Source organism: Equus asinus, chromosome 20 (assembly GCF_041296235.1).
Source record: "Equus asinus isolate D_3611 breed Donkey chromosome 20, EquAss-T2T_v2, whole genome shotgun sequence".
Classification (NCBI taxonomy): Eukaryota; Metazoa; Chordata; class Mammalia; order Perissodactyla; family Equidae; genus Equus; species Equus asinus.
This window is the reverse complement of record NC_091809.1, coordinates 51,906,967-51,930,155: the sequence shown is the minus strand read 5'-3', so window position 1 is coordinate 51,930,155 and position 23,189 is coordinate 51,906,967. Positions and strand designations below refer to the sequence as shown.

The window sequence follows — 23,189 nt, the reverse complement described above, 5'->3', positions numbered from 1 at the left end:
GAAAGGTGAGAAGAAGATAGACTGGCTAGGGACTTTGGGACCTGAGGGACAACATGGTTAAGCTCCCTGGATTTTCTTTTTGCCTTCTATATTCTAGACTTGGAGCTAAAGAAGTTAGCAACTAGAAATACCAATGGGTACAGACAAAAAAACACCAGCCAAGGCCTGCTCTATCTAGCCAAAAGACCATGAAAAGGGTAGCCTAGCAAGACAGAAAACTTTTAGACAGTAACCACTCTAATCTAGCCAAGCACTCCAGAAAAAAAACTGCAGCCCCATTCCCCATCGTGCCAACAAAGGTCCAGCAGGAAGACATGGCATTCATCCTCACTGGTGGTAATGAGCTCCCTTTCCCACCACAGTGTCAGTGAAGACCACTTGGAAAGCCTGGACTTCTACCTCCCCCTACAACCTAGCAATAATGAGGTACCTCTACTCTGCCCACTAGGGTGGTATCAGTGGAGACCTACTGGGGAACATGGACTTCATCTCCCACTTGGCAGTAACAAGGTGGAGAACTCCCTCTTTTCTCCTGCAGGAGTGGTACGAAAAGAAGCCTGCTAAAACAGAGGCTTAGGGGCCACCCCGGCAGCACAACAGTTAAGTTCACACGTTCCACTTCGGCAGCCTGGGGTTCGCCAGTTTGGATCCCGGGTGCGGACATGGTACTGCTTGGCAAGCCATGCTGTGGTAGGAGTCCCACATATAAAGCAGAGGAAGATGAGCACGGAAGTTAGCTCAGGGCCAGTCTTCCTCAGCAGAAAGAGGAGGACTGGCAGCAGATGTTAGCTCAGGGCTCATCTTCCTCAAAAATTTTTTTAAAAAAACAGAGGCTTAAATAAGAGGAACAGGGTGGTGCAGAGGAAGCAAGATGGGCCCATGAATAAGATCCAGAGTCTCATAATGTAGTACCCAAAATGTCTGAGTTTCAACTGAAAATTATTTGTCAACCAGGAAGATCTCAAACTGAATGAAAAAGCCAATCAACAGATACCAACAACAAGATGAGAGAGATATTAAAATTATCCAACAAAGTTTTAAAAGAGTCATTGTGAAAATGCTTCAACGAGCAATTAAGAACAAGCTTGAAACGAATGAAAAATTAGAAAGTCTCAGTAAAGAAACAGAAGATACAAACAAAAAACCTAATCAAAATTTTAGAACTGAAAAAATACAATAACCAGAATAAAAGCACAGTAGATAGGCTCAACAGTGAACAGAGGGGACACAGGAAAGAATCAGTGAACTGAAAGATTAGATTGTTCAATCTGAACAACACAGAGAAAATAGACTGGAAAAAAAAGAACAACCTCAAGGACCTGTGGAACTACAATAAAAACTCTTACATTCATATCAGTGGAGTCTCAGGATAGGAGAAACAGGGCAGGACTGAAAAGTACTCAAAAAAATAACAGCTAAAAACTTCCCAAATTTGGCAAAAGACATAAACCTAAAGATTCAAGAAGCTGAGTAAACTCCAAACAGGACAAATCCAAAGAAATCCATGCCAACACACATAATAGCCAAATTTATGAAAAATAATCAGGTTAGGTTTCAGGTAACTCCTAATTATCCTTCAACACTGTTTGAATTAGGCTCTCCTTATATGCTATCCCATTGCACAGTACTTTTCCTCCATAAGACCCACTGCATTTATAATTACTTATTCAACCAATCATCTTCCCCCCAAACTATAAATTCCATGAGCGCAGAGATTTGGTCACTGGTACATCCACAGTACTTAACAAAGTCTACCAAATAAAAGTTGCTCCATTAATATTTGTTGAATGATGAATGAATAAATGATTCTTCTGGAAAAAAAGTCCCCTCTTAACTAGCAATCTATTTTGTCCTTTTCTTAAACTCTTTCAGAGACTCACCTCTTGATCAGTTGTGACTGCTTTCAGGTTGGTCTGCCCTTACCTTATTGGTTTGTAGAATTCTTGCATGAAACGCAGCTGGCCAGGCATGAAGCAACAGATAAGCATAGGAACGAATGGCATAAGCTGGGGAATATTCCCAAGTCTGAAACCCCTTCCCATAGATGAGGTAATGTGTCTGAAAGTACAAAACAGATGGCCAAAAATCCTTGTCAAGAGGATACAGATGAAATTTCTAAGCAAAAATATGAATGAGACAAAGATACACAAAAATGCTGAAATTCTCAACAAGATTTGCAAGTAATAGATAAGAGTCAAAATGACCCAATATTGAAAAACATTCGGCCATTATAAATTCTACAACATTACTGTTTGATCAACATTGAAAGCTTGAATTTTACCCTCTACTTATTTTTTTAAAAATACTCATTAAGCAAAACAGAGAAATTCTAAATTTTATATTTTCCTTAAACTACTTACACTAAGCCTTCTTTATTTTTCTGATACAAAATGAGGTCAGAAAATTTCACCTCTGAATTTTCTATAATAGGAAGTCAACACACTTATGAATGTATAAATCAAGAATTAGCAGTATAAGCATATTATTTACCAACATTATTTATTTTTTTTATTTTTTTTTAATAAAGATTTTATTTTTTCCTTTTTCTCCCCAAAGCCCCCCGGTACATAGTTGTATATTCTTCCTTGTGGGTCCTTCTAGTTGTGGCATGTGGGACGCTGCCTCAGCATGGTTTGATGAGCAGTGCCATGTCCGCGCCCAGGATTCGAACCAACGAAATACTGGGCCGCCTGCAGCAGAGCGCGCAAACTTAACCACTCGGCCACGGGGCCAGCCCCCCAACATTATTTATTTTAGTAAACATCAGAATAAATAACTAAAAAAGCTGAAAGAAAGTGGTTGCCCCTAGGGACGGGATGTGGGCATGAGATGTGGAACAGGGAGTTACTGCTTTTCCTTTAAGTTCTGTAGCAGTTAATTTTAAAGATTTTATTTTTTCCTTTTTCTCCCCAAAGCCCCCCGGTACATAGTTGTATATTCTTCGTTGTGGGTCCCTCTAGCTGTGGCATGTGGGACGCTGCCTCAGTGTGGTTTGATGAGCAGTGCCATGTCCGCGCCCAGGATTCGCACCAACAGAAACACTGGGCCGCCTGCAGTGGAGCGGGGGAACCTAACCACTCGGCCACGGGGCCAGCCCCAGTAGCAGTTAACTTTAAAAACTATTTCGAAGTATAATTTTGATCAAAAAAAAGTTTTAAGAAAATTACAAATTTCACCTTTTTGTAAAACAGCCAAGTTTCCTATAGCCTTCAATAGTAGGTAAATCATCAGCTTAGAATACAAAAGTGAAAATAATGTTATGTTACTAGTAGTCACATTTGTATACTATTTGTATCTTGACTGGTAACAAGGTCCCAAGCAGTGAAATCAAGAACAACAACAAAAACTAAAGAAATCACCTACTGGTTCCCAGTAGTTGAATGTTTCATCACAGTCAGAGATGTTGCTCAGGAGAGCAGCACATAACCTTGCTGAGAGCAGATACTTGAAAGCAGTAGATCCTTCAGGTGCCCACACTTGTCCTGCTTTGTTCCCAGATAACCTGCTCAGAAGCAAAAAGAAGTATGTGTCAGGAAGATCTGCTAACCAGAAGGACTAAAACTAGACAGAGAGGACAAGAATGGCAAGGGACATCAAAGTACTTAAGTTATTCAGCTAAAAAGGTGAGCCGTTAACTGTTCTAAATAGAATAAGAAATGAATTAAAACCTTAATCAACCTTAATGATTCGTTCCACTTCCTGCTTTTAACGTGTAAGTTAATTCATACACTTTAGTTCATTGCATCTATGACACTTAGTTTATCCCAAGCCAACTAATTACTCAATCGAAGGCCACAAAGCTCTTTTTCTTCTCTTAACAAGGTCATTAGTTTCCACGGCTTTATGCATTTCCCCACTTGTTTAAATGTATAGACGCCTAATATGTGCAAAGCACGTAACCTCCTCCAACTCCGGTGCTGACAGCTCCTTACCCTGCAGTCCCCCGGGCTTGGGAAGAGAGGTGGCTGCAGGCGCTGGAGCGTGTGGGGCCCACACAGAAAAGGAAAGGGTCACGGCTTCGGAGGGAATGAAGGAAGCTGGGGGAGAGAGCCGACAAAGGTACACTCTGCTCTCGCCAACGCCTCCCACAGAGACTCCGCCAACTCCACCACCGGACGCCAGCCCACTCCGGGCCTGGGCCGAAGCCTCACAGATCTGCACTCCGGGGTTTCTTAACAAGAAACAGGGCACCCGACGTGGGGGATCTAAAGCGGGGCGAACAGCAACGCTGGCCCGCCCAGGAAGAGCAGAACTGCGCGGGCGGCCGGGAGAAGCCCAGCGCGCGGCGCCGACAAGACCCTCCCGGGGGCGGCCCCGCGCCCAGCCGCCCGGCCGGCCACGCCCCCGCCGCGCCCGCACACCTACTCGCTCCGCGGCTCCCCGACGCCCGCCTCGCGGCTGCACAGCAGCTCCCGCAGCTTGTCCGCAGCGGAGGCCGTGTCCCCGCCGCTGCCCCCGCTTCCCTTCAGACGCTGCCGGACCCCTCGGCTTGCCATGGCAGACGTGGACAAGCAGGTAGCATTCGGCACCCTACGAGGGCGGCGAACGTGGAGACATAGCTTTGGCTGGCAAACGGTGTCCGCCGAGGGACAAAAGACTTTGACATGCGCAGAAAAGACTCAATTATAGCGTTTCTGGCCAATTGGGGCAAATCCCTGAGTAGAAAAGAAATGGGACCTCAGACTTGACTTTCACGATCACAGCCATCCCTTCCACATACTTGTAACTCTGGGCATTCCTCCCTCCCTCCAACTCTCTCCTCCTTCACTTCTCTGCATTCTCCACTCTCCTACAAAAACCTCCCTCCAGGTCCCCTATTTTCAAAGAAAGCACAGGTAGAAAGTGGTTCAAAGACTATACAAAGTGAGTGCGCAGAAGTTTGAAAGATCACAGCACAGCTGCCTACAAAAGGGGAGGTTTTTAAAAGGTCACTGATGCTTGCCCTGTGTTTTATTGACAGAGGCAGCCTGTAGCTACTTAAATGCTTCAGAGAGACAAAGCCACAATAGCAGAATATAGAAGAAGAAAAGTGAGACTGAAGAAATTCTGCAACAAATTCAACCAGACACCAGTCCCTGCCATTGCTACGTCAGCATTATGGTAAGCATTTTACATATTTTATCTTTTTAAAATATAATACAATGACCTGTTTTATCCATAAGGAAACTGAAGACCAAGGTTGCGTACCTAGAAAATGGTGGAGCCATATTCCAACCCAGGTCTGTCTTACTACAAAGCCCCTGGTCTTCCCACCAGAAGGTCAGGAGAAAACTGATTTCATACAGGGATTTTTATACGGGCACCTTGGCGAGATCACGCCTGTGACTCTCAGGAGTTATTCTATTCCTGACACTCTGCCCACTCCCCCAGTCAGAGTTCCATCCCATCCTGTGGAGCACTGTACCAGTAACTGAGACAAGTTTATAGAGAGGGTGCTGACTTGACAGTTTCCCAGGTTAGGATTTTGTCAAAATAAGTAAAGGAAAACCTCATTTAAAATGGAATCAGAAAGCCCTGAAGGGGGAGCGCTCACTTCTGTACCACTCCTTGCAGCCTGCATACCCAGCAGGAAGAAGGAAGATAACAAGGTCTATTTGTCTAGACTTCTTTGTATAAAATTCTCTCGGTCTCAACTTATCTGTGATGATAGGAATGTTACTTTTCCTCTGGTACAAGGGAGGACATTTTTCACATGGGAATTTCATCTCCTGCTTTTAAGAAAAGGAATATCCCTTCCTGCCCTAACCACCACTTGCAGCCAATAAGAAACCACAACAACCTCTAACTCTTGTTCTTCTCCAATGAACTTGTGTGTGTGTGTGTGCGTGTGTGAGGAAGATTTGCCCTGAGCCAACATCTGTTGCCAATCCTCTTTTTTTTTCAGCTTGAGGGACATTAGCCCTGAGCTAACATCTGTGCCAATCTTCTACTTTATATGTGGGATGCCTCCACAGGATGGCTGATGAGTGGAGTAGGTCTGCACCCAGGATCCAAAACAGTGAACCCAGGCCGCCAAAGCAGAGCAGGCAGAACTTTAACCACTCGGCCATGGGCTGGACCCCTGCAATGAACTTTTTTTTCAAAACAACCCTCCCCAATCCTCCTAAAACCTAATAAAAGCTGACTTTCCCTTCGTCTCTTCAGACTTGCCTATGGTTCACCATAGCCTGCTTGTCGCAAATTGCAATTCCTCTGCTATTCCTGAATAAACTTATTATTTTTTCAGCCTGCATCAGTTTACTTCTTTATTTAGGTTGAGAATTTCATACTAAAAATTCCCCAATTTTGAAAATGGAGATTTATCATATTGCTCAATTCCTACATGAAATTATTAATTACAGATTTCAGACATCCCAGCCTAGCTGTATCTCATATATCCATCTCCTTTTCATTTCACTCTAATGCAGGCCCCTCCTTGCCTCTGCCTAGGACTACTACAATAGTATCCTTACAGGGATCTCCCATCTCAGATTCATCCTGTGCAACACTGTCCAATTAACTTTCAAAAGCACAACTCTTCCTTAGTAAAAGGAAGAGTAGTGTTGCTTCCCTAATAAAACTCACTAGATTTTTCCTATTGCCTGCCAAATCAAGTACAAACACCTTATTCTATCAGTCTTTCATGAACTAACTCCAGCCTCAACCTAGTTTTCTAATTTTATCTCCCACTACTTTCCTATACACATTTTACATTCCAACTAACTAGCCTGAAAAGTGCCCCTAGTGTTGCCTACCTCTACCTCTGCTCCTGTATGTCCTCTGCCTGGAATGCATGCATGGCTCCTTGCCTAACAATCCTCCCATCACATCCCTGCCCTTGTTTTAAGATCCATCTCAAATGCTACCTCACCCATGTACCAGGCACTATTGGGGATAGAAGGAAGCTATAAATCATATTCCCTGCCCTTGATTAGCTTATAACCTATGTGGAGAGGTAAGCAACACACGTGTCCATAAGAGATCCCTTGATTCTTTACTCCACTCCCCAAACTTAAACCTTTGCCAATTTTCCCATTCCAGTTAATGACACTTCTTTCCTTCCAGTTTCTCAGGTCAAAAACCTAGGAGTCCTGCTTGATTCCTCTATTTCTCTAACCCCACACCCCCAACCCATGCACATATATTTAATTCATCAGCAAATCCTTCTAAATATTACCCAATCTAACAACTTCTTACCACCCTGATAAAGGTCGCCATTCTCTCGTTTGTGTTACCATAATAACCTAATTTGTTTCTTTGCTTCCATTCTTGCCTTCCCACATGCTTTTCTCCAAATACAAGAATAAATAAGACAGTTATTTCCTTCACAGAGTTTACAATATAACTCCAGTCTGTGGAGCCTACCTATTAGTTAACATGAACATACATTAATTCACATTAGACTAGTCCATTCTGCAGAGTCCTGGGCTGTGCCAATCTCCCAGTGTCCCTCAGAGATGCTTACAACAGAAGACCCCAAAATCTAGGGGGGCAAAGTTTAGAGTTAATCAAAGTTGAGAGGTTACTGTTGAAGAAGACTATGGAAGGAGAAGCAAAGTAACAGAAAGTGGCAGAAAGAACATAGGCTTTAGAGTCAGACAGACCCCAGTGTCAACTCTATTAGTTCCATAACTTTAACAGTAGTCAACCACAGAATAAAAATGACGATGATCCCAATACTAATTATGGAGCACTTGTAACTTACCCAAGCTAATACATGTTGGTCCAGAAACCACTCTTGTATATTGACTTAGTGAGATGATACAATAGAGCTAAGGGAAGAAGAACTGACAGTGTGGAAAATCTATTTTTTAACATATTTGATGAGACATTCAAGTTCTACCGCCTCTTCATCAACAGAGCATCTGAAGTACAAGATGCTGTTTTATTGGTTTGTTTTCCTAGTCATTACTCACGATCAAAATATTGTCCAGCTCCAAAGGTCACCAATCTCAGTATAGTCTATAAGTTTAAGTGACAGAGTTACAAATATCTTTAGAGTCAACCAACAATGGCTATAGTCACAAGGTAAAAAATTTTACAAAAAACACAGTCCAGAAGGACTACCAGTTACAAATTGGTCTTTTTCATCTATGCCCACACCCATGAGGATCACACTATAGAAATGAATTTACTAAACTACCGAGGAGTCACATGTAGTTGTTGTTGAATCTCCTTCCTAAACTGGGTCTGCATTGATGCTACCTGCTGCCGGGTGAGGGCCTTGTCACAGGTCTGGTAGGTCAATCTATAGCAAAGGCTGACCTGTTCAGTCTTTGGATGCTGAAAACGACTAAGGAATTGTATGGATATGACAGTGTCCTGGGACACTGCTCGGGCCAAAGTATGAAACTCTAATTCATCAAATCCTTTCTTATCATCTAACCAAAAACTAATATCATGCACATAGCATGGTGGATATAGGGAATAGCTTTTAAAGGGTTCTATTTTCCCAGGGACAAAATTCTTCAAGAAACGGTTGTCAAAGGTCCACAACATTCTCCAGTCAGAGATACTCCAGACAAGCATGGCTAATAGGTCCAAGTTCATAGACACAAACACAAAACACTGGTCTTCGTGTAAAATGCTTGTAGCAGATGTGATGACAGACCCAATAATCAGATCCTTGGCACAATCTGGGCCAAAATTATGAGACTTTACATTAATCATATAATCTTTCCCATTTGGTTGAAAGACAAATTCCACCGAACTGCTTAGCTTAGAGCCCTCCAGGAATGTCTGGGTTAGAAGGTTATCTAGAATGCCCTTCAGGTGATCCAGTAGTGACTGAAGGCAGCCATCCTTCAGATTTTCACTAAACCCAAAGATAAACAAAGTCTCATGAAATGCTGGCATTGTGAAAGGCGAAATGCGGCACTTCTGAAAGACAGGTCCACTGAGGATGTGCAGAGAACCTGGGAGGAAGTCTGGCGCTTGGATGACAGCCTGAACATGAACTAGGAGAGAAGGTCTAAGGCAGATCTTGGCTTGGCTATAGATACCTTCATGAGCTTCTTCCTTACTGTCTCTTCCAGGGCTCTTGGGAAGGCTAAGTTCTGAAAATGACACTAGACAGTCCTCCATATCTTCTGTTGTCCCACCAGTCAGGGACTCAGAATTTGCATTATCTTCGTGGAAACTAATCCAAAAGGCAGCTGATAGAATGTCACGGTTCCAAGAAGTAACAACACCGGTGCCTCCCTGTGGCAGCAAAGGGAAGGAACACTTCACCCTTTTAAGAGGGAAAGCTTTGTCCAATTCAGCAATGAGTTTCTCATTTATGGTTTTGACAGGATGACATGAAGGTGCTTCTAGGAAACCCCTGTTTAAACACACAGAAAAAATAACTCTTCTAACTTAAAATGATAACTATAATGTAGCTAGAATTAAAAACACAAATAGATGTATAGAAAAAATTATCTTTAAGTTGATCCTGAAAGGAAACAAAGAAATCATCTACCATAAACAGACACATCATGTTTCAGATTTCTGACACCATCATCCCCACAATACACCAGAAAATATGACAATTTTTAATTCTAAACAGGCTTCTGCAGGCCAGACTGACAAGTATTCACAGTACCACCATTATTAACAATTTATGTAGCATCCATTCAGTAAATGGTTGCCATCAAGCCAATCAAGATACAACTAGAGATCGAAGTGCTTTCTGGTAAAATAACAGGTTACCTGTTCAACTTTCCTACAAGTGCTTCTGGTTCTGGAAAGGAAAACCACTGGTCACCCAGTTTGATCCTGAAGATTCTGGGTTGCAAACTTTCAAAGGGTAGGCTCCGGGTAAAGATATGGTTCAAAGCACCTTCTACATGAAAGGACTTATCTTGACTCCTGGCAAAACAGACACCAACTATGAAGTTTGTCATTATTAAAGAAGGCAAATATTTCTAGGGACTAAATCAGGAAATTGGCAGGGGAAAAGTTTGCCTAGGAGATTTTTTTTTTCATCATTAAAGGGATGAAAAAAGGAGAAGGCTTAGACCGTTGTTCTTACTTACCTATAGCCAGTGCTCTTGTACCCTGGCACAGCCTCACAGCTGAAGGGATACACATCACTTAAAATGAATCCCCCCAGAGCTGCCATGGCAACCACTTGCCAACTGTTGTGCCATTCTCTCATGGGCTTATCAGCAGGAGTCCCACCTTGTCCTCTACACAATGCCACATGGACCTCTCCTTCCTCTGCAAGAACGTCTGTACAGCTAACGGGGGGAGGGAGACACCAGACATTTATCAGAAACAAGTAGAAATTACCACAGGAGTTAGCTATATATATATATATAGTTTGGCTTTGAAATAATTAAGATCCAATTATACCTATTTGCAAAGATCTATTAGACTTCAAACATGCAGAGAAAGTAACTGCAAGTAAATAAAAATGAAAATTCAGTGTTAAACTCATAACTGATACTTGTGGCTGACCAGGGTGTTACCCAGCTTTGTATTTGCATTGTTCATCTATATGTCATAGAAGGGCCAATGTCTGCAAACTTTCTATACATCATTCACTGATCAGGGTGTTCTTCCCCATATAGAAAGTTGTTCTTTTCACCCCCCTCCTGCCTATTGAAATTCTATACTTCAAATAGTAACTTAAAATACTGTCTGTGTGAAAAGTTTCTTGACAACTATGACCCACAGAGACCTCCAACAGTATTATAAGTTTTAGTATAACAGTGTAAAGCACTGTTTTAAGTTCACAATAATTTTATGAGATAGTTACTGTTAATATCCTCTGTTTATAGATGAGGAAGCAAGAGCATCTAAGGATTAAGTAAGCTGACAAAATCACACAACTATTAAGTGGTGGGTGGCGATTTGAATCCAGGCAGTTCGGCTCCTAAATCCATGCTCTTAGTCATTAGACTATATTGGGTACCATTATTTCATATTGTCAAAAATAAGTGATCCTCCCTTTACACACTCAAGAGTACACAGTTTGTACTTTCATTTAGTATTTAGGGTAGTATGTCTGCCTTTCCAACTAGATTGTGGGCTCCCTTGGAGCTCTGTATTCTTTCTAAACGTATCATACACATGTACACGTTACTTCCCAAACCAAAATGTTTGAGCACTTGAACTGTAAGGTACATCTTAAACATTTTACTTGTGAATGCTCTCCTTTCCTCACCTCTGGAAAAACTTGGCAAGCAGCTCCCTGTTCTTAGCTACTCCAGCTTTGCGTCCATAATGTGGAAAGTTAAAATAAATTCGATCAAACTCCCTGTCGTGCAGTTCAAAGGCATCTGCCAGCTGGGTGCAGTCCACACCAAAACGTACCTCTGTACCTGGCAAAAAATATACACAGAAGTATATCTTAAGACCTGGAACCAGAGAAACCTCTCCCTAACCTGAACCATGCAAAACAATCCAGGTCTAGGCACACAGCGTACTCTCTGTAAACTGTCCACGGAGTGATCAAGAGCAGCCCCCACGTCTCTTTGATCCCCACATGCCCACCCTTTTCGCTTAGGGCGGCTCGGGCAGAGGCACCGGGCTTCGTGGAGGGGCGGGCCTAGCTACCTTGCTCGCGCAGGCGCTGTACATTCTCCTGGGCCACCGGATCCCGGGCCAAGTCGGCCGGGCGCTGGAGGCAGGTGGCGGTTAGACTGGTGCTCGGATCCAGGGTCTCGCTCAGAGCGGCGGCGAAGGAGAAATTCCCCTCCCCAACCAACAGGAGGCGCCGAGGGGCCATGGCCTCCACGTGCTCCCTGCTGGCGTTCTCAGAGGCGCTCGTTTCTTACGTCACTTCCTTCGCAGGTTTCTCGTCACCTCTTCTTCACCGGTCGCTGGTTGATGACGCGCCGACAGCGTCCGGTTGTCTTGACATCCATGGAGGAAGATAGACATGAATGCAAAAGCGAGAAACCGGCCACCCCGTCCCCTCGCTCCTCCACCCGCTCGGGAGTGTCAAAATAAATGTCTTTTAGCCCAAGGCCGGCTCTAAGCGACTTCGTCACACCTGCATGAGGTCACAAGCAGTCACTAGCGCAGAGGGGCAGGCCATGAGGCGAGTTCTGGGTGAAAGAAGCGGGGCGGGGCTGAGGCCAAGGAGAGGTGGGGCTGTGTCTTGCAAGTTGTTGTCACAGAGGATTTTATAACAGCCTTCATCTCGTCGGAAATGGCTGCTGCTGCCCATTGCCTCTGCTGCTCGGGATTTCTCCAGGTGGTTATATCTCCTACCTTTTATTCATTCAAGAAATGTTGAGTGCCTGTAATGTGCCAGGCCACTGTGAGTGCGATTAGATACATGGATGAGCAAGATGTGGCCTGTGATTTCTACTAAGCTTGTAGTCTGGTGGAGAATGCACAGCAAAACAGGCAATTCTGAGACAGTGGGATGCGGTGTTATGAGTGGAGTAATTCAGTATGCTATGAGAGCACACAGCAGAAGCTTACCAAGTTTTGGGGTGAAGTGGAAAGATTCTCTGGATGAAGTGAACCTGAGTTGAAAGCCAAGGAAGGGAAAAAGTACCCCTTACCCGGGTCAAGAGAAGTGAAGAGGCAGAAGGAACAATATACACAAAAGCATGAGGTAGTTGAGTTTGCCTGAAATGTAGTTACAGGGAGAGTGGGGAACAGATGAGCCTGAAGAGTTAAGCTGGGGCCAGGTCGTGTAGAGTGTTGTAAGCTATTTTAACAATCTCAACCTTATTCTGAAAACAGTGGCGAGCCACTGAAAGATTTTAAATAGGAAGCTGACACAATTAGATTTTTCTTTTCAAAAGTTCTGCTTTCCTATGGAGAAAGGACTGGAGAAGAAAAAGGCTGATGGCAGAGATCAGATAGGAGGCTAGTGCAGTAATAGAGACAAAGACTGTTAGTGATCTGAATTGGAACCTGGCAGTGGGGATGGAGGCCAGTGGGCTGATTCAAAAATCGGCAAAACCTAGTGGTTGGATGGATATAACGGGTTGAAAGAGAAATCAAAATCAAAGGTAAGCCCCAGGTTTCAGGCTTAGACAACTAAGTGGATGGTTATGTCTGTCCTTAGAGCCCCAGGCATAGTGTCACCTTGGTCTGCAGTCTGAGTACTCGGCCTCTTAGACTTTGTGGGCCTAGCTACTCTTTAGTCATCATGCTGTTTGTTGACATCAGTGTGTGCATTTATCTTCACAAAGGCACATGGTGTGAGGGTAGCTACCTTTAACCTACAGTATTGGCTGTGTCCCTACCTGTGGAAAGGTGGGTGAGAGGTGACTCCGAAATCATGACCACCTGGCTATGGTGATCTGGGTGATCTACATTCTTCCTTTGCTTGGAGAAGTGGGAGGGCCAGGTTTGGTAACATCTCTTCCTTTAAAGAACATGGAATGGCAGAGTAAGATTTACTTTCACTCTCTTATAAAATCTTCAGACAACACGAGCTCAGCATCAAATTACTGTTCTTCAGACAAGGTATTATCTTGCTCTCCTAAGCCAAGATACCAGACTCATCTTTTGGCCAAAAATAAAAATGGTTAGGCTTTTGATTCCTTACAAAAAGTTGAAATTCAGACCTGTCATCTGGTATGTGCGAAGCACTGTTGATTGGGAGGGCAGGCAAAAGGAGAGGGTGCGATAATGAGTAAGACTCAGATACTGTTCTCAAGGGATGTACAGTTCAGCATAGGATATTTGACACATACTTGAAGAATTCTAACATATGGTAGAAAGTTATAAATATAGAAAGATGTGAACATAAAATTCAGTATGAGACAAAGGAGAGAGAAGTTAACTTGACAGAAGGCATCACGGGGGAAGTGGCATTTGACCTGGGCATAGAAGAAAGGAAACTATTATTTATTGATCGTTTATTGTGTTATCTAGTTATCCATCTCTCACTTCTCCCTATTCTCTTTGACTATAGGAATACTCTTAGTCCTTAAACTCCTACATCTCAAAATTACCTGAACATTTAGCTAGTTCTCTATATAGTATTGGGGATACTGAAGGTTTTCCTGTCTTTTGGTGGGGGGCCTTTAATCTACATAGTCATCCACTACTGCTGATTGAGAGGATAAGTCAAAGCATTCAATGAACCTGAAGAGAAAAAAACAGAACCACAACAATTACATTGGGAGGAAAGCCTAGATCTTTAGTAAGATGTGCTTATGTAATGTTTGGCCAAGGATAAGAAAGGGATCCCTTTTCTGCTCTCTGGTTTGTGCAGCAAGCTTTTCTATTCTCACCTATTTCCAGAGACAGTCTCTTGCCCGTTACCTTGCAAACCCACACTACGGCAGCCTCATTAATGCAGATGGCCATGCTGAAGTGTGGACCGATTGGAATGATATGTCCAAGTTTTGCCAGTATGGATGGAGATGCACCACTAATGAGAATGCCTATTCGAACCATACCCTGATGGGCAACTGGAACCAGGAAAGATATGACCTAAGGAATATTGTGCAGCCCAAACCCTTGCCTTCCCAGGTAATCCAACTTTCTCTTCTTTGTTTCCTTCAGTTAGCAAAAGAAACACCAGTAGCTATTTGAGAGTCAGGAATCTGACAACTTCCAATGCTGAGGTCTCTCAGGCTTCTGTCCAAGTGGTTGGGGGAGGGCAGCAGTCCTCAATGGAACACGTATCTCACTTCACTATGAAATTGAATATTATATTATCATAAGATAGTAAAAGGATGGGTAGTACTCTTTTTCTCTTGCTTCTGTTCAGACTTTATTCATCTCCAGAAATATATAATGCCTTCTATCTCAGGCTAGCTGCTCCCTAGTCCTTGCCTGCCTAGACTTATGTTTTATCTGCATCTTGCCCTTAGATCTCTCCTACGCAAACAAACATACAAAAGATACGAAAGTTAGTAGAATATAGGCTAATGACATATAGACCTCTAGTCGATCTTAAATATGGCACAGCCTGTTAGAATTCATGTCATTGTGTACTTTATTTCCTAATATTGGTTAGAGATTCCTATGTTTTTAATCTATTACTTTTTCTTTCCAGTTTGGACACTACTTTGAAACAACATATGATACAAGCTACAACAACAAAACACCACTTTCAACCCGTAGTAGGTGGACTATTCTTTTTAATTCTTATATTCCCAGGACCTAACTCAGTGCCTGGAATGTAGAAGGAACTCAAATAAAAGTAAACTGAATGAGTGAATAAGTGAAAGAACGAGTGAATGATTTCTCTCTTTTTCAATTTTGACAGTATTCATTGTCTATTTCCTCAGAAATAAGAGTGAGATTGGTTACTAAGAGTCCTTATTGTTGACTGATTCCACTTGTCTTTCCTTCTCTTGTCTCTTCCCTCAGGATTTAAGCGCGAGCCTCACTGGTTCCCAGGACACCAACCTGAGCTGGATCCTCCTCGATACAAATGCACAGAAAAGTCAACTTATATGAGTAGCTATTCAAAGCCTGAAATAGAGCATCACTCCATCTGTCTGTGGAATCCTAATAACTGCCAATTTCAGGGTCCAGGATTCTAACAAAGAATAAGAAGCTTCATTTTTCCAGAGTAGAATGTAGGAGGGAGCACATTCTAAGCACAACTAAGAATTTAGCTGACTGTAGCACAGTTTCACTCTCAATAAATAAACCACAGAAAATATTCCCTATCCCTTTTTTTTTGTTTTAACCAAGATTTAAATGTCAAATTTAAGTTAATTATGTCTGCTTTTAGTTCTACATTAGGGGTATTGTAGAAGGGCATTAAAAAATTATTTCTCTCAAATCTACAACCCTTCTGCTCTTCCCTGCCTGTCGTCAGCGGCAGAACTGCAAAATCCCACATGACTTAGGTTACATTTGGTTAGAGGCTTTCTGGATATGAGCTAGTAGTCATGCTCAGATAGTGTAACTTTATTGTAACCTTAATGAACATCCCCTCTTAAGTACTAGAAAAAGAAAATTTTTTTTAATTATTAGAATTTAAAATATACAAAAGTAGACAGGGGCCGGCCAGGTGGTACAGTGGTTAAATGCGCACGTTCCGCTTCAGCAGCCCGGGGTTTGCCGATTCGGATCCCGTGTGTGGACATGGCACCACTTAGCTAGCCATGCTGTGGTAGGCGTCTCACATATAAAGTAGAGGAAGATGGGCACAGATGTTAGCTCAGGGCCAGACTTCCTCAGCAAAAAGAGGAGGATTGGCAGCAGATGTTAGCTCAGGGCTAATCTTCCTCAAAAAAAAAAATAATAATTAATTAAATAATAAAAAAGGTAAAGCAGTCGGCACAGTGCCTACCATATAGTAAGCACTCAATAAATGTTGGTTAATATTAAAAAGGAAAATAAATGCTAGTTAGAATTGCCTTAATCTACTTGCATAATTCAGACACAAGGAATGAAGTAGAATTATAGATGAGCTAATTAGAAAGTTACAAAAAAAACACAAAACTTCTGCTGGACTAGAAAAGTCCTATACTAATTACTATGAACAGCCATAGCAAAGGGTGTGATCTGGAAAAGAATAACAGTAAAGAACTAGTCTAACTTGGGTGTGGTAATAAAAAAGTGACCGTGCACATTCTGAATGAATTTGTCAAAAACATAAATATGATGATCTAATAGTCAGACTTTGATTTATTGGGGTACTGTTGGCAAGACTGAAGGTGGTAAATAATAGGTTGGTTAGGCAGCCAACAGCATCTGCTCCACAACGACAAAAGTTATCGGTAAGTGTAGAGAAATCTGACTTCCAGCTAGATCACAGCATTTCAGACTGTTAGGAAGTTGTTTTTTAAGAAAACATTTTGAACCTGTGTAGAGTTGCAATTTGTGTTGTCCTAGTTCCACACCCTGGTAACGTGAAAGATTTTGACAACTATTCCATGTGGAGTATTTTAAAAGCAGGGCTGACCCCAAACTGTAGGCTTTGTAAAGGCAAGAATCTAACTTCACCTCCTGGTCAGTCCTTGTGAGAAATCAGAAATCAGCTGGAAGCTGCTACAGAAAAATAAGAGTTATCTCTAAACATTCATGCCAGACAACCTACACGAGGGCTATTTTTCATTAATTGAGTCAGAAGTTTTGTCTAGACCCACAAAAGTGAAATGGAAGTGTGTTTGTAGAGTCTTTGTTGAAGCTAAATAATAGAATCGTTTATTGATCAGTTATTAATTGTAATTCTTAAAAAAGTTTTTTAGGATGGGTCATTGAATTGGATATTTCCCATTCTTAGTTTTAATAGGTGTTTGCTGGGTAATTTAGAGACTACATCTAAGAGGCTTGTTTAATTACCCAAGTCCTATTTATTGTTCCTGTGAATCAACTGAAGGCAATGTTTATCAGTAGGAAAATAAATAACATTGCGGACACCATCTCCTCCCTGGTGACATGATTAATTTCAGAGATGCACTAAGGCCTTTTGTGTCTTGTTATCCAGAGTTTCTTCATATTTGTTGTTAGAACTGAGGCCCAAAATCAAAGAGGGAAGAGAGAGAGGAACCTATATTCCTTGAATTCTCCCAACAGCTTTACCTACTTTTTCTCCTTAATTTACTCCTTACAACAACCGTACAAATCAGTACCCCATGTTATAAATGGAAGCCCTGAAGAGCAGAAAGGTTAAGTGACTTGCTAAATTTATACCATTAGTAAGTGGTGGAGACAGTCATTCTGAGTCTAATATCCCTGGAGCCCCCTAAATCATAATGGGATGATTAAATGGATCTGCTGTATTTGTACATTTATTTTAGAACATGGAATATTCAAACACAAGACAGTTATCTGTTGCTGAATAATATTTTATTGGCTTAATAGTTTGGGCCTGCCCTTAGCATTAATAAGCTTCAGCACTAGTCACGAGATTTTCATTCACTGGTGGGGAAACTTTCTTGTTTTAAAAAATGCAGTTAGAGAAAGGACATCTACTTCTTGGGGGCAGTGACAGCAGGCTTCTCTTCGCGGGTGATGGGAATGGTACGCTCAGGGCCAGAGGCCTGTTTCCTTGGTCCATTCACAGTGAGGACCCCATCAGATGACAGGGAGGAAGTAATGGCAAGAGGGTCCACATCAGCTGGGATTCGGTATTTCCTGTGGAACTCCCGGGAGATGAAACCATGTTCATCCTAATCCAAGAGAATGAGGAAAGAGGTAGAAAGATAAGAACAGGAAATAGCACTACTTGCCTAGAACCAAGACATCCTCTTTTCCCTTAGGTGTCACCAAATGTCATGGCAACATGAGAGAAAGCTATATAGCTGTTCTGTTTGGGACTAAGATGAAGTTGCCTAGGTAGTCACTCCTACCAATGAGAATTTTGAAAGTCTGAAACAGCCAAAACTTCCTGAGGCATGGAGATATTTAAGGGTATTTCCCAAAGGTTTAGATCAATGTTTGTTGGGCCTACAGGATTTGGAATATCATCTGGCATTGAAAATCTGAGTCCCTGAGGAAACCCAGAAAATATCCTGACTCTTCAGGAATGTCCCAGAATGTTCCAGACCAATAGGACTGCTGCTAAAAAATAAAAAAAAAAAAAAGGACTCCATCTAGAGAGACTATGACCCAAACTTAAATCATATGAGCAAAACGTGAACAGCCTGAGGACCCCAAACTGTACTGTTTGATGCACAGAGTTATCAGTGATTGGTAAGAAGCAAACTCATTAAAAAACCCTTCCAGAAAGCAATGAGAAGGTTTTCCATTCTTCAGAATTCTGCTAAAGAGTAGTTGACCCCTACCCTTATGCCTGCTCAATCTCAAGCATTTATCCAGACAGGCTCTCAATTAACTGATTTCCACATGAGCACCAGAGTATTAGAAGCTGAGTACAGTTTGAAAATTTAGGCAAACCAAGTAGTTCAGCCTTAAGATGAGCTAAAGAGAAGAGGATTCCTGAACATCTAAAAGAAAAGTCCCAAGTTCAAGGGCCTTCAGGGTGCAAATCAGTGGTCCTCAACCTAGACTGTACGTTAGAATTACCTAGAGAGATTTTTTTTTCCCTTTTTCTCCCCAAAGCCCCCCAGTACCTAGTTGAATATTTCTTTTAGTTGTGGGTCCTTCTAGTTGTGGCATGTGGGATGCCGCCTCAGCATGGCTTGATGAGCAGCGCCACGTCCGCGCCCAGGATCTGAACCCATGAAACCCTGGGCCGCTGCAGCAGAGCGTGCGAACCCAACTACTCAGCCACGGGGCCGGTCCCTAGAGAGATTTTTAAAACGCTGATGCCTGGGTGCCACCCCAAAAAATTCTCATTTAATTGGTCTGGAATATGCCTGAGCATTGGGATTCTTTTTTTTTTAATTCCCCTCCTGATTCTAATGCAGCCAAGTTGAGAACTACTGGCTTAAATGGGAAGTGAACACCCCATCTATCCCATCTAAGGCAATCAAATCAAAATAAACAAACAACAAAGATCTCTTCTCTGGCCAAAACAACAACAATAGGTCTATCTCTATTCCAGACCCTTTTGGCTTAGTACTGGCATGCTACCAGCCTCAGAGGCTGATGGCAGTGTCTGGCATGCAGTATGCACTGAATGAATGAGCAGAAGAGAAAACAAGATACACACCTGGCGCTCTTCATGTTTGCCGTGCACCTCAATCACATCTCCCAGCACCTTGACCTTGAGTTCCTCTGGGGAGAAGTGCTTCACATCCAGGTTGACAGAGAATCTGTCCTTCTCCAGACGCATCTAGAAATAGCAAAGCAGAGAAGAGGGGGTAGGAGAAAAGATGGGAGAAATGTGGATTACACTAGTGCAGTCTCGTCGGTCTGCAAACTTGCTTTCTGTCCAGGAAGTTTATCCTCCTCTTTTTGGCTAAAAATCCCTTTTTTAATAAACATGGCTCTCTGGTTCAAGGCAGCCACCACAGTGGTACCCAAGGCCCAAACTTTATTTACAGGGACAGGGAAGATGACAGGCCACCCAGGGGACCAATCACAAGGATGAGTCTGGGCATGGCTTCGGCTGCCTCTCTAATCCCAATGCCTGGCCTTGTCATTTGTCTGTAAGACAAAGCCCCCTTCTTCTTGCTCAGGTCTCTGCCAAGTTTCCCACCCACTCAGTCTGGAATGTTCTGCTGGCCCTGATTTGTCCTTCCAAAGCCCTTGCCTATTTAGCTCCTGTTTACTCACACTGGAATATTTTTAAACCAGAGTGTTATCTGTGACAGCTTCTGTCAACCTTATCTGCTCATGCCATTCTCCCACCCTCTTAGGACAAGTGGGGGTCCCAAGACTAGACCTACATTCTTTCCTCATTAGTCTTGGACCCAGGCCAGTGCCCTGTTAGCCCTGAGAAACCCGGAAAATCACAGAAGAGGGAATAGAAAGGAAGAAAATAGTTGGTTGCTGTCTCCAGCTCCAGGCAGAGAGGATGAAAAGCTCAGGATGAGGTAAGACTCTCTGGCTCTGAAACTTCAGCTGATAAAATTTGTCAGGTGTATGAGGTATTAGAAGAGTTGAGAAAAGGAGTCTGAAGACAGCTCTCTCCCTGGGATCATTATGAACCAAACCAGAAAGAAGCATCCCACTTAGACGTTAGGAAATGGAGGATGATCTTCATAGTGCATGGAAAAAATGTAAGAAATAGGATATAGAGGAACATCAAATACAAACAGGTGACTGGAGGAGGGAGGCACTAGTAACCTTATCTTTCTTCACTGCTGGATGCACAAGTACCTAAGACACTTAGACATTGCCAGATTTAGGCAGGGAGGAAAACAAGAGCAGATGGAGTTGTTTCCAGGAGGTTCCAGGAAGAACTCCCCTGTCCTGGCAGAGGGGAGACTTACCTCTGAGAGCCCAGTGTCAATCCAGCTGGGTGCCCGCAGGAATGAGGGCGGCCGAAGGTAGAAGGGACTCAGGGAAGTAGAGGTTGGGAAGAGATCAGACTCCAACAGGTGTTCTCCGAAGAACTGGTCAAAGAGGCGGCTGGGGGAGTGGAAAGGAAAGAAGGGGCGGCGGATCCACGGGTGGTGGATGGCGATGTCCATGGTGGCCTGGTGAATGTGGGGGGTCAGCTGGCTGGTCAGCTCCTTCAGCTGCAGCTACAGCCAGCCCCTTATATATGCAGTCTTGTGAAGCTTCTGGAATGGTGATGTCAGGGGTTTTATTATCCCAGCTCACCGCCCGTTCATGGGGACTTGTGATTAGGGATTTGGCAGTGTGACACATACCCAGGACTCACTGAGCTAAGAAAAGAGAAACACAAACACATCTGAGCTGGCGAGTGACTTGTCCTGGTCTTGTTTCACTAACTTTCCGTCCACACCCAATGGCCCCTCCTCCCCCCTTCTCTGGAGTTGGGACAGAGTCAGGAATCCTAAGCAGGCAGCAGTGTGCCCCTCCTCCTCTTCTCCAGCCTAGCATGCCAGAGGAATCGAGCCAGCAACTATCTTGGGCCTGGGCAGGAACTGGAATCTTCCTAGGCAGGGCCCCAGGGACATTAACTCTTTGTTGGTTCCTGGAGGAGAGCAGTGATTGTCAACATGTCAGTGCCAGGCGTCTGTGTGGTGCCCTGGGTTGACCTGGGTTCAGGAGAGGACCCTGACATTAACTTGGGCAGAAAGACCCCTCATCCTACCAGCAAAAAGGATAGAAGGGTTTCTTATATCTTTCACCTTACATGACTAAAGAACATTAAATCCAGGAGAGCTTTATGAAATAGGATGCAGGGTGCCTGCGACTGAAGAGGAGAAAAAGGTGGTGTGGAAAATGTGCAAACTGTTTGTGAGGGGTTCAGGTACTCTTCTCTGGGGCCTCTGGCATCAGCCTCCCGGCTGCAGCTCGCTCCCCAGCCAGGACCCCCAGCTGTCCTCTCAGGCCCCCTGCGACAGCTGAAGGGGGGGAGGGGACGGGGGTCCAGGCGGCGCTGGTCACACTCGTCGCTGGCACTCAGGGCCCGGGCTCCCGCCCCTCCTCCTGAGGCTCGGCACTATTTTGGGTGGTGTAGACCCCGCCCCCACCTCCAAGTGAGCCCTGTCTCTCCAGGCAGCTGGAGGGGTCCCGCTGCGTCGCTGGGGCTGCACCTCGGTCTAGGACCGCCGACGAGTCTGCAGCCATGTCGGGCCGCTCAGTGCCACATGCCCACCCGGCCACCGCCGAGTACGAATTTGCCAACCCGAGCCGCCTGGGTGAGCAGCGCTTCGGAGAAGGTATGGCACAGACACCACCCTCTTGCCTCCCACCCCCACCTCCTGAAATTCTGGGCTGACCTCCCAATGGTACTGGCCTCCACCCCACTCCGGGCTTAACTGAACTCCTGGGGCAAGCCATCTCCCGCACCAGACTCCCCCTGCCCCCCTCTAGGCAGGGCTGTCTCCCTTTCCTAGTGACCTCAGTGCAGACTTGGAGCCCGCAAAGCTCTGATACCTGCCTCCTGCCACCCCCAGTGTGCTTTGTTCCTCTTGTCCACCCAGTGGTGGTTTGGTTTGCCCTTCTCTACCCCCATCTCAGTTCCGTTCTCAATCGCCTCTCCCCAGCTGCCTCCTAGCCCCTATGTCCCTCTCCTTCCCTTCCCTGCTTCTCCTGATCCCCCTCCTGCTGTCCCCAATCCTTATCTCCTGATCTCCTCTCGTTTCACCCCTGTTCCCACCTCATGCTCCCTCATCCTGCCTCTTGTCTTCTCTCTCTCTGCCCCTCAGGCCTCCTGCCAGAAGAAATCCTGACCCCCACCCTCTACCATGGCTACTATGTCCGACCTCGGGCTGCCCAAGCTGGGGAGGGCAGCAGGGCAGGGGCTTCTGAGCTCAGGCTCAGTGAGGGCAAGTTCCAGGCATTTCTGGATGTGAGCCACTTTACCCCAGATGAGGTGACTGTGAGGACTGTGGACAACCTGCTGGAGGTGTCTGCCCGGCACCCCCAGCGCCTGGACCGCCACGGCTTCGTGTCCCGAGAGTTCTGCCGCACCTATGTCCTGCCTGCTGATGTCGACCCCTGGCGGGTCCGCGCTGCTCTCTCGCATGATGGCATCCTTAACCTGGAGGCACCTCGGGGTGGCCGACATTTGGACACAGAGGTCAATGAGGTCTACATCTCCCTGCTCCCTGCGCCTCCTGATCCAGAGGAAGAGGAAGAGGGAGCCACAGTTGAGCCCTGAGTGCCACAGACCTAGCACCCAGCGAACCCCTTTCTACCTCCTGCGGTGATACGAGCAGCTGCCCACCACCCCAGAGGTAGCAGCATCCTTGGGGGAAGGGAAGAGTGCATGGTCCACAATGTGTGGTTTGGTCCCTTGGGACGTGTCATAGCCTTTGGTTTAGTTCTGGGTGGAGCTGAATAAACCCAAATCTCAGGGC

General features: G+C 44.4%; 5 protein-coding genes and 1 long non-coding RNA gene across 14 annotated transcripts in view; 3 read left to right on the top strand and 3 right to left on the bottom strand.

The window, feature by feature from the left end:
* The window catches only part of ALG9 (ALG9 alpha-1,2-mannosyltransferase), an 89,791-nt gene extending 85,294 nt beyond the window's left edge, over positions 1-4,497 (bottom strand). For 4 of the 6 annotated variants that reach the window (XR_011495693.1, XR_011495692.1, XM_014855429.3 and 1 more), the window contains exons 1-3: positions 4,366-4,497; positions 3,364-3,502; positions 1,924-2,058 (exon numbers count right to left, since the gene is read on the bottom strand). Coding sequence is in view for 2 of the 6 variants with exons in the window: in XM_014855429.3 (XP_014710915.1) it covers positions 1,924-2,058; positions 3,364-3,502; positions 4,366-4,496 (405 nt within the window). In the remaining 4 variants the exon portion in view is untranslated. Of the gene's footprint in view, positions 1-1,923; positions 2,059-3,363; positions 3,503-3,932; positions 4,331-4,361 lie in introns of those variants that run through there. The other 2 variants (XM_070490307.1, XM_044751780.2) reach the window with 2 other exon arrangements.
* Positions 4,377-6,231, top strand: LOC139041095 (uncharacterized). 2 transcript variants are annotated; one of them, XR_011495695.1, is made up of 3 exons: positions 4,377-4,515; positions 4,961-5,100; positions 5,885-6,230. It is a non-coding gene; the product is annotated as an uncharacterized lncRNA (long non-coding RNA). The 2 variants fall into 2 exon arrangements; XR_011495694.1 differs by lacking the exon at positions 4,377-4,515 and adding an exon at positions 4,626-4,863 and having other exon boundaries at positions 5,885-6,231.
* A 1,597-nt stretch (positions 6,232-7,828) lies between these two features.
* On the bottom strand, positions 7,829-11,795 carry FDXACB1 (ferredoxin-fold anticodon binding domain containing 1). Its single transcript, XM_014855428.3, has 5 exons — positions 11,521-11,795; positions 11,129-11,285; positions 9,996-10,199; positions 9,670-9,828; positions 7,829-9,301 (listed from the first exon to the last, which is right to left on the bottom strand). Exons 1-5 carry the CDS (start codon positions 11,690-11,692, stop codon positions 8,119-8,121), a joined length of 1,875 nt encoding a protein of 624 aa, XP_014710914.3. The 5' UTR covers positions 11,693-11,795; the 3' UTR covers positions 7,829-8,118.
* Positions 11,796-12,007: 212 nt separating this feature from the next.
* On the top strand, positions 12,008-17,622 carry CFAP68 (cilia and flagella associated protein 68). Of its 2 annotated transcripts, none has more exons than XM_014855434.3 (4): positions 12,008-12,163; positions 14,179-14,409; positions 14,939-15,005; positions 15,256-17,622. In XM_014855434.3, the coding sequence occupies exons 1-4, from the start codon at positions 12,119-12,121 to the stop codon at positions 15,429-15,431; spliced, it is 519 nt and encodes a 172-aa protein (XP_014710920.1). In that variant the 5' UTR covers positions 12,008-12,118; the 3' UTR covers positions 15,432-17,622. The 2 variants fall into 2 exon arrangements, with proteins under 2 accessions (XP_014710920.1, XP_070346413.1); XM_070490312.1 differs by having other exon boundaries at positions 14,939-15,009; positions 15,256-16,511.
* Positions 17,623-17,669: 47 nt separating this feature from the next.
* Positions 17,670-21,285, bottom strand: CRYAB (crystallin alpha B). The gene is made up of 3 exons (XM_014855437.2): positions 20,685-21,285; positions 19,460-19,582; positions 17,670-18,014 (listed from the first exon to the last, which is right to left on the bottom strand). Exons 1-3 carry the CDS (start codon positions 20,883-20,885, stop codon positions 17,814-17,816), a joined length of 525 nt encoding a protein of 174 aa, XP_014710923.1. The 5' UTR covers positions 20,886-21,285; the 3' UTR covers positions 17,670-17,813.
* On the top strand, positions 20,020-23,189 carry HSPB2 (heat shock protein family B (small) member 2). 2 transcript variants are annotated; one of them, XM_014855436.3, is made up of 3 exons: positions 20,020-20,285; positions 21,883-22,046; positions 22,536-23,189. In XM_014855436.3, exons 1-3 carry the CDS (start codon positions 20,281-20,283, stop codon positions 22,988-22,990), a joined length of 624 nt encoding a protein of 207 aa, XP_014710922.1. In that variant the 5' UTR covers positions 20,020-20,280; the 3' UTR covers positions 22,991-23,189. The 2 variants fall into 2 exon arrangements, with proteins under 2 accessions (XP_014710922.1, XP_070346412.1); XM_070490311.1 differs by lacking the exon at positions 20,020-20,285 and adding an exon at positions 21,402-21,594.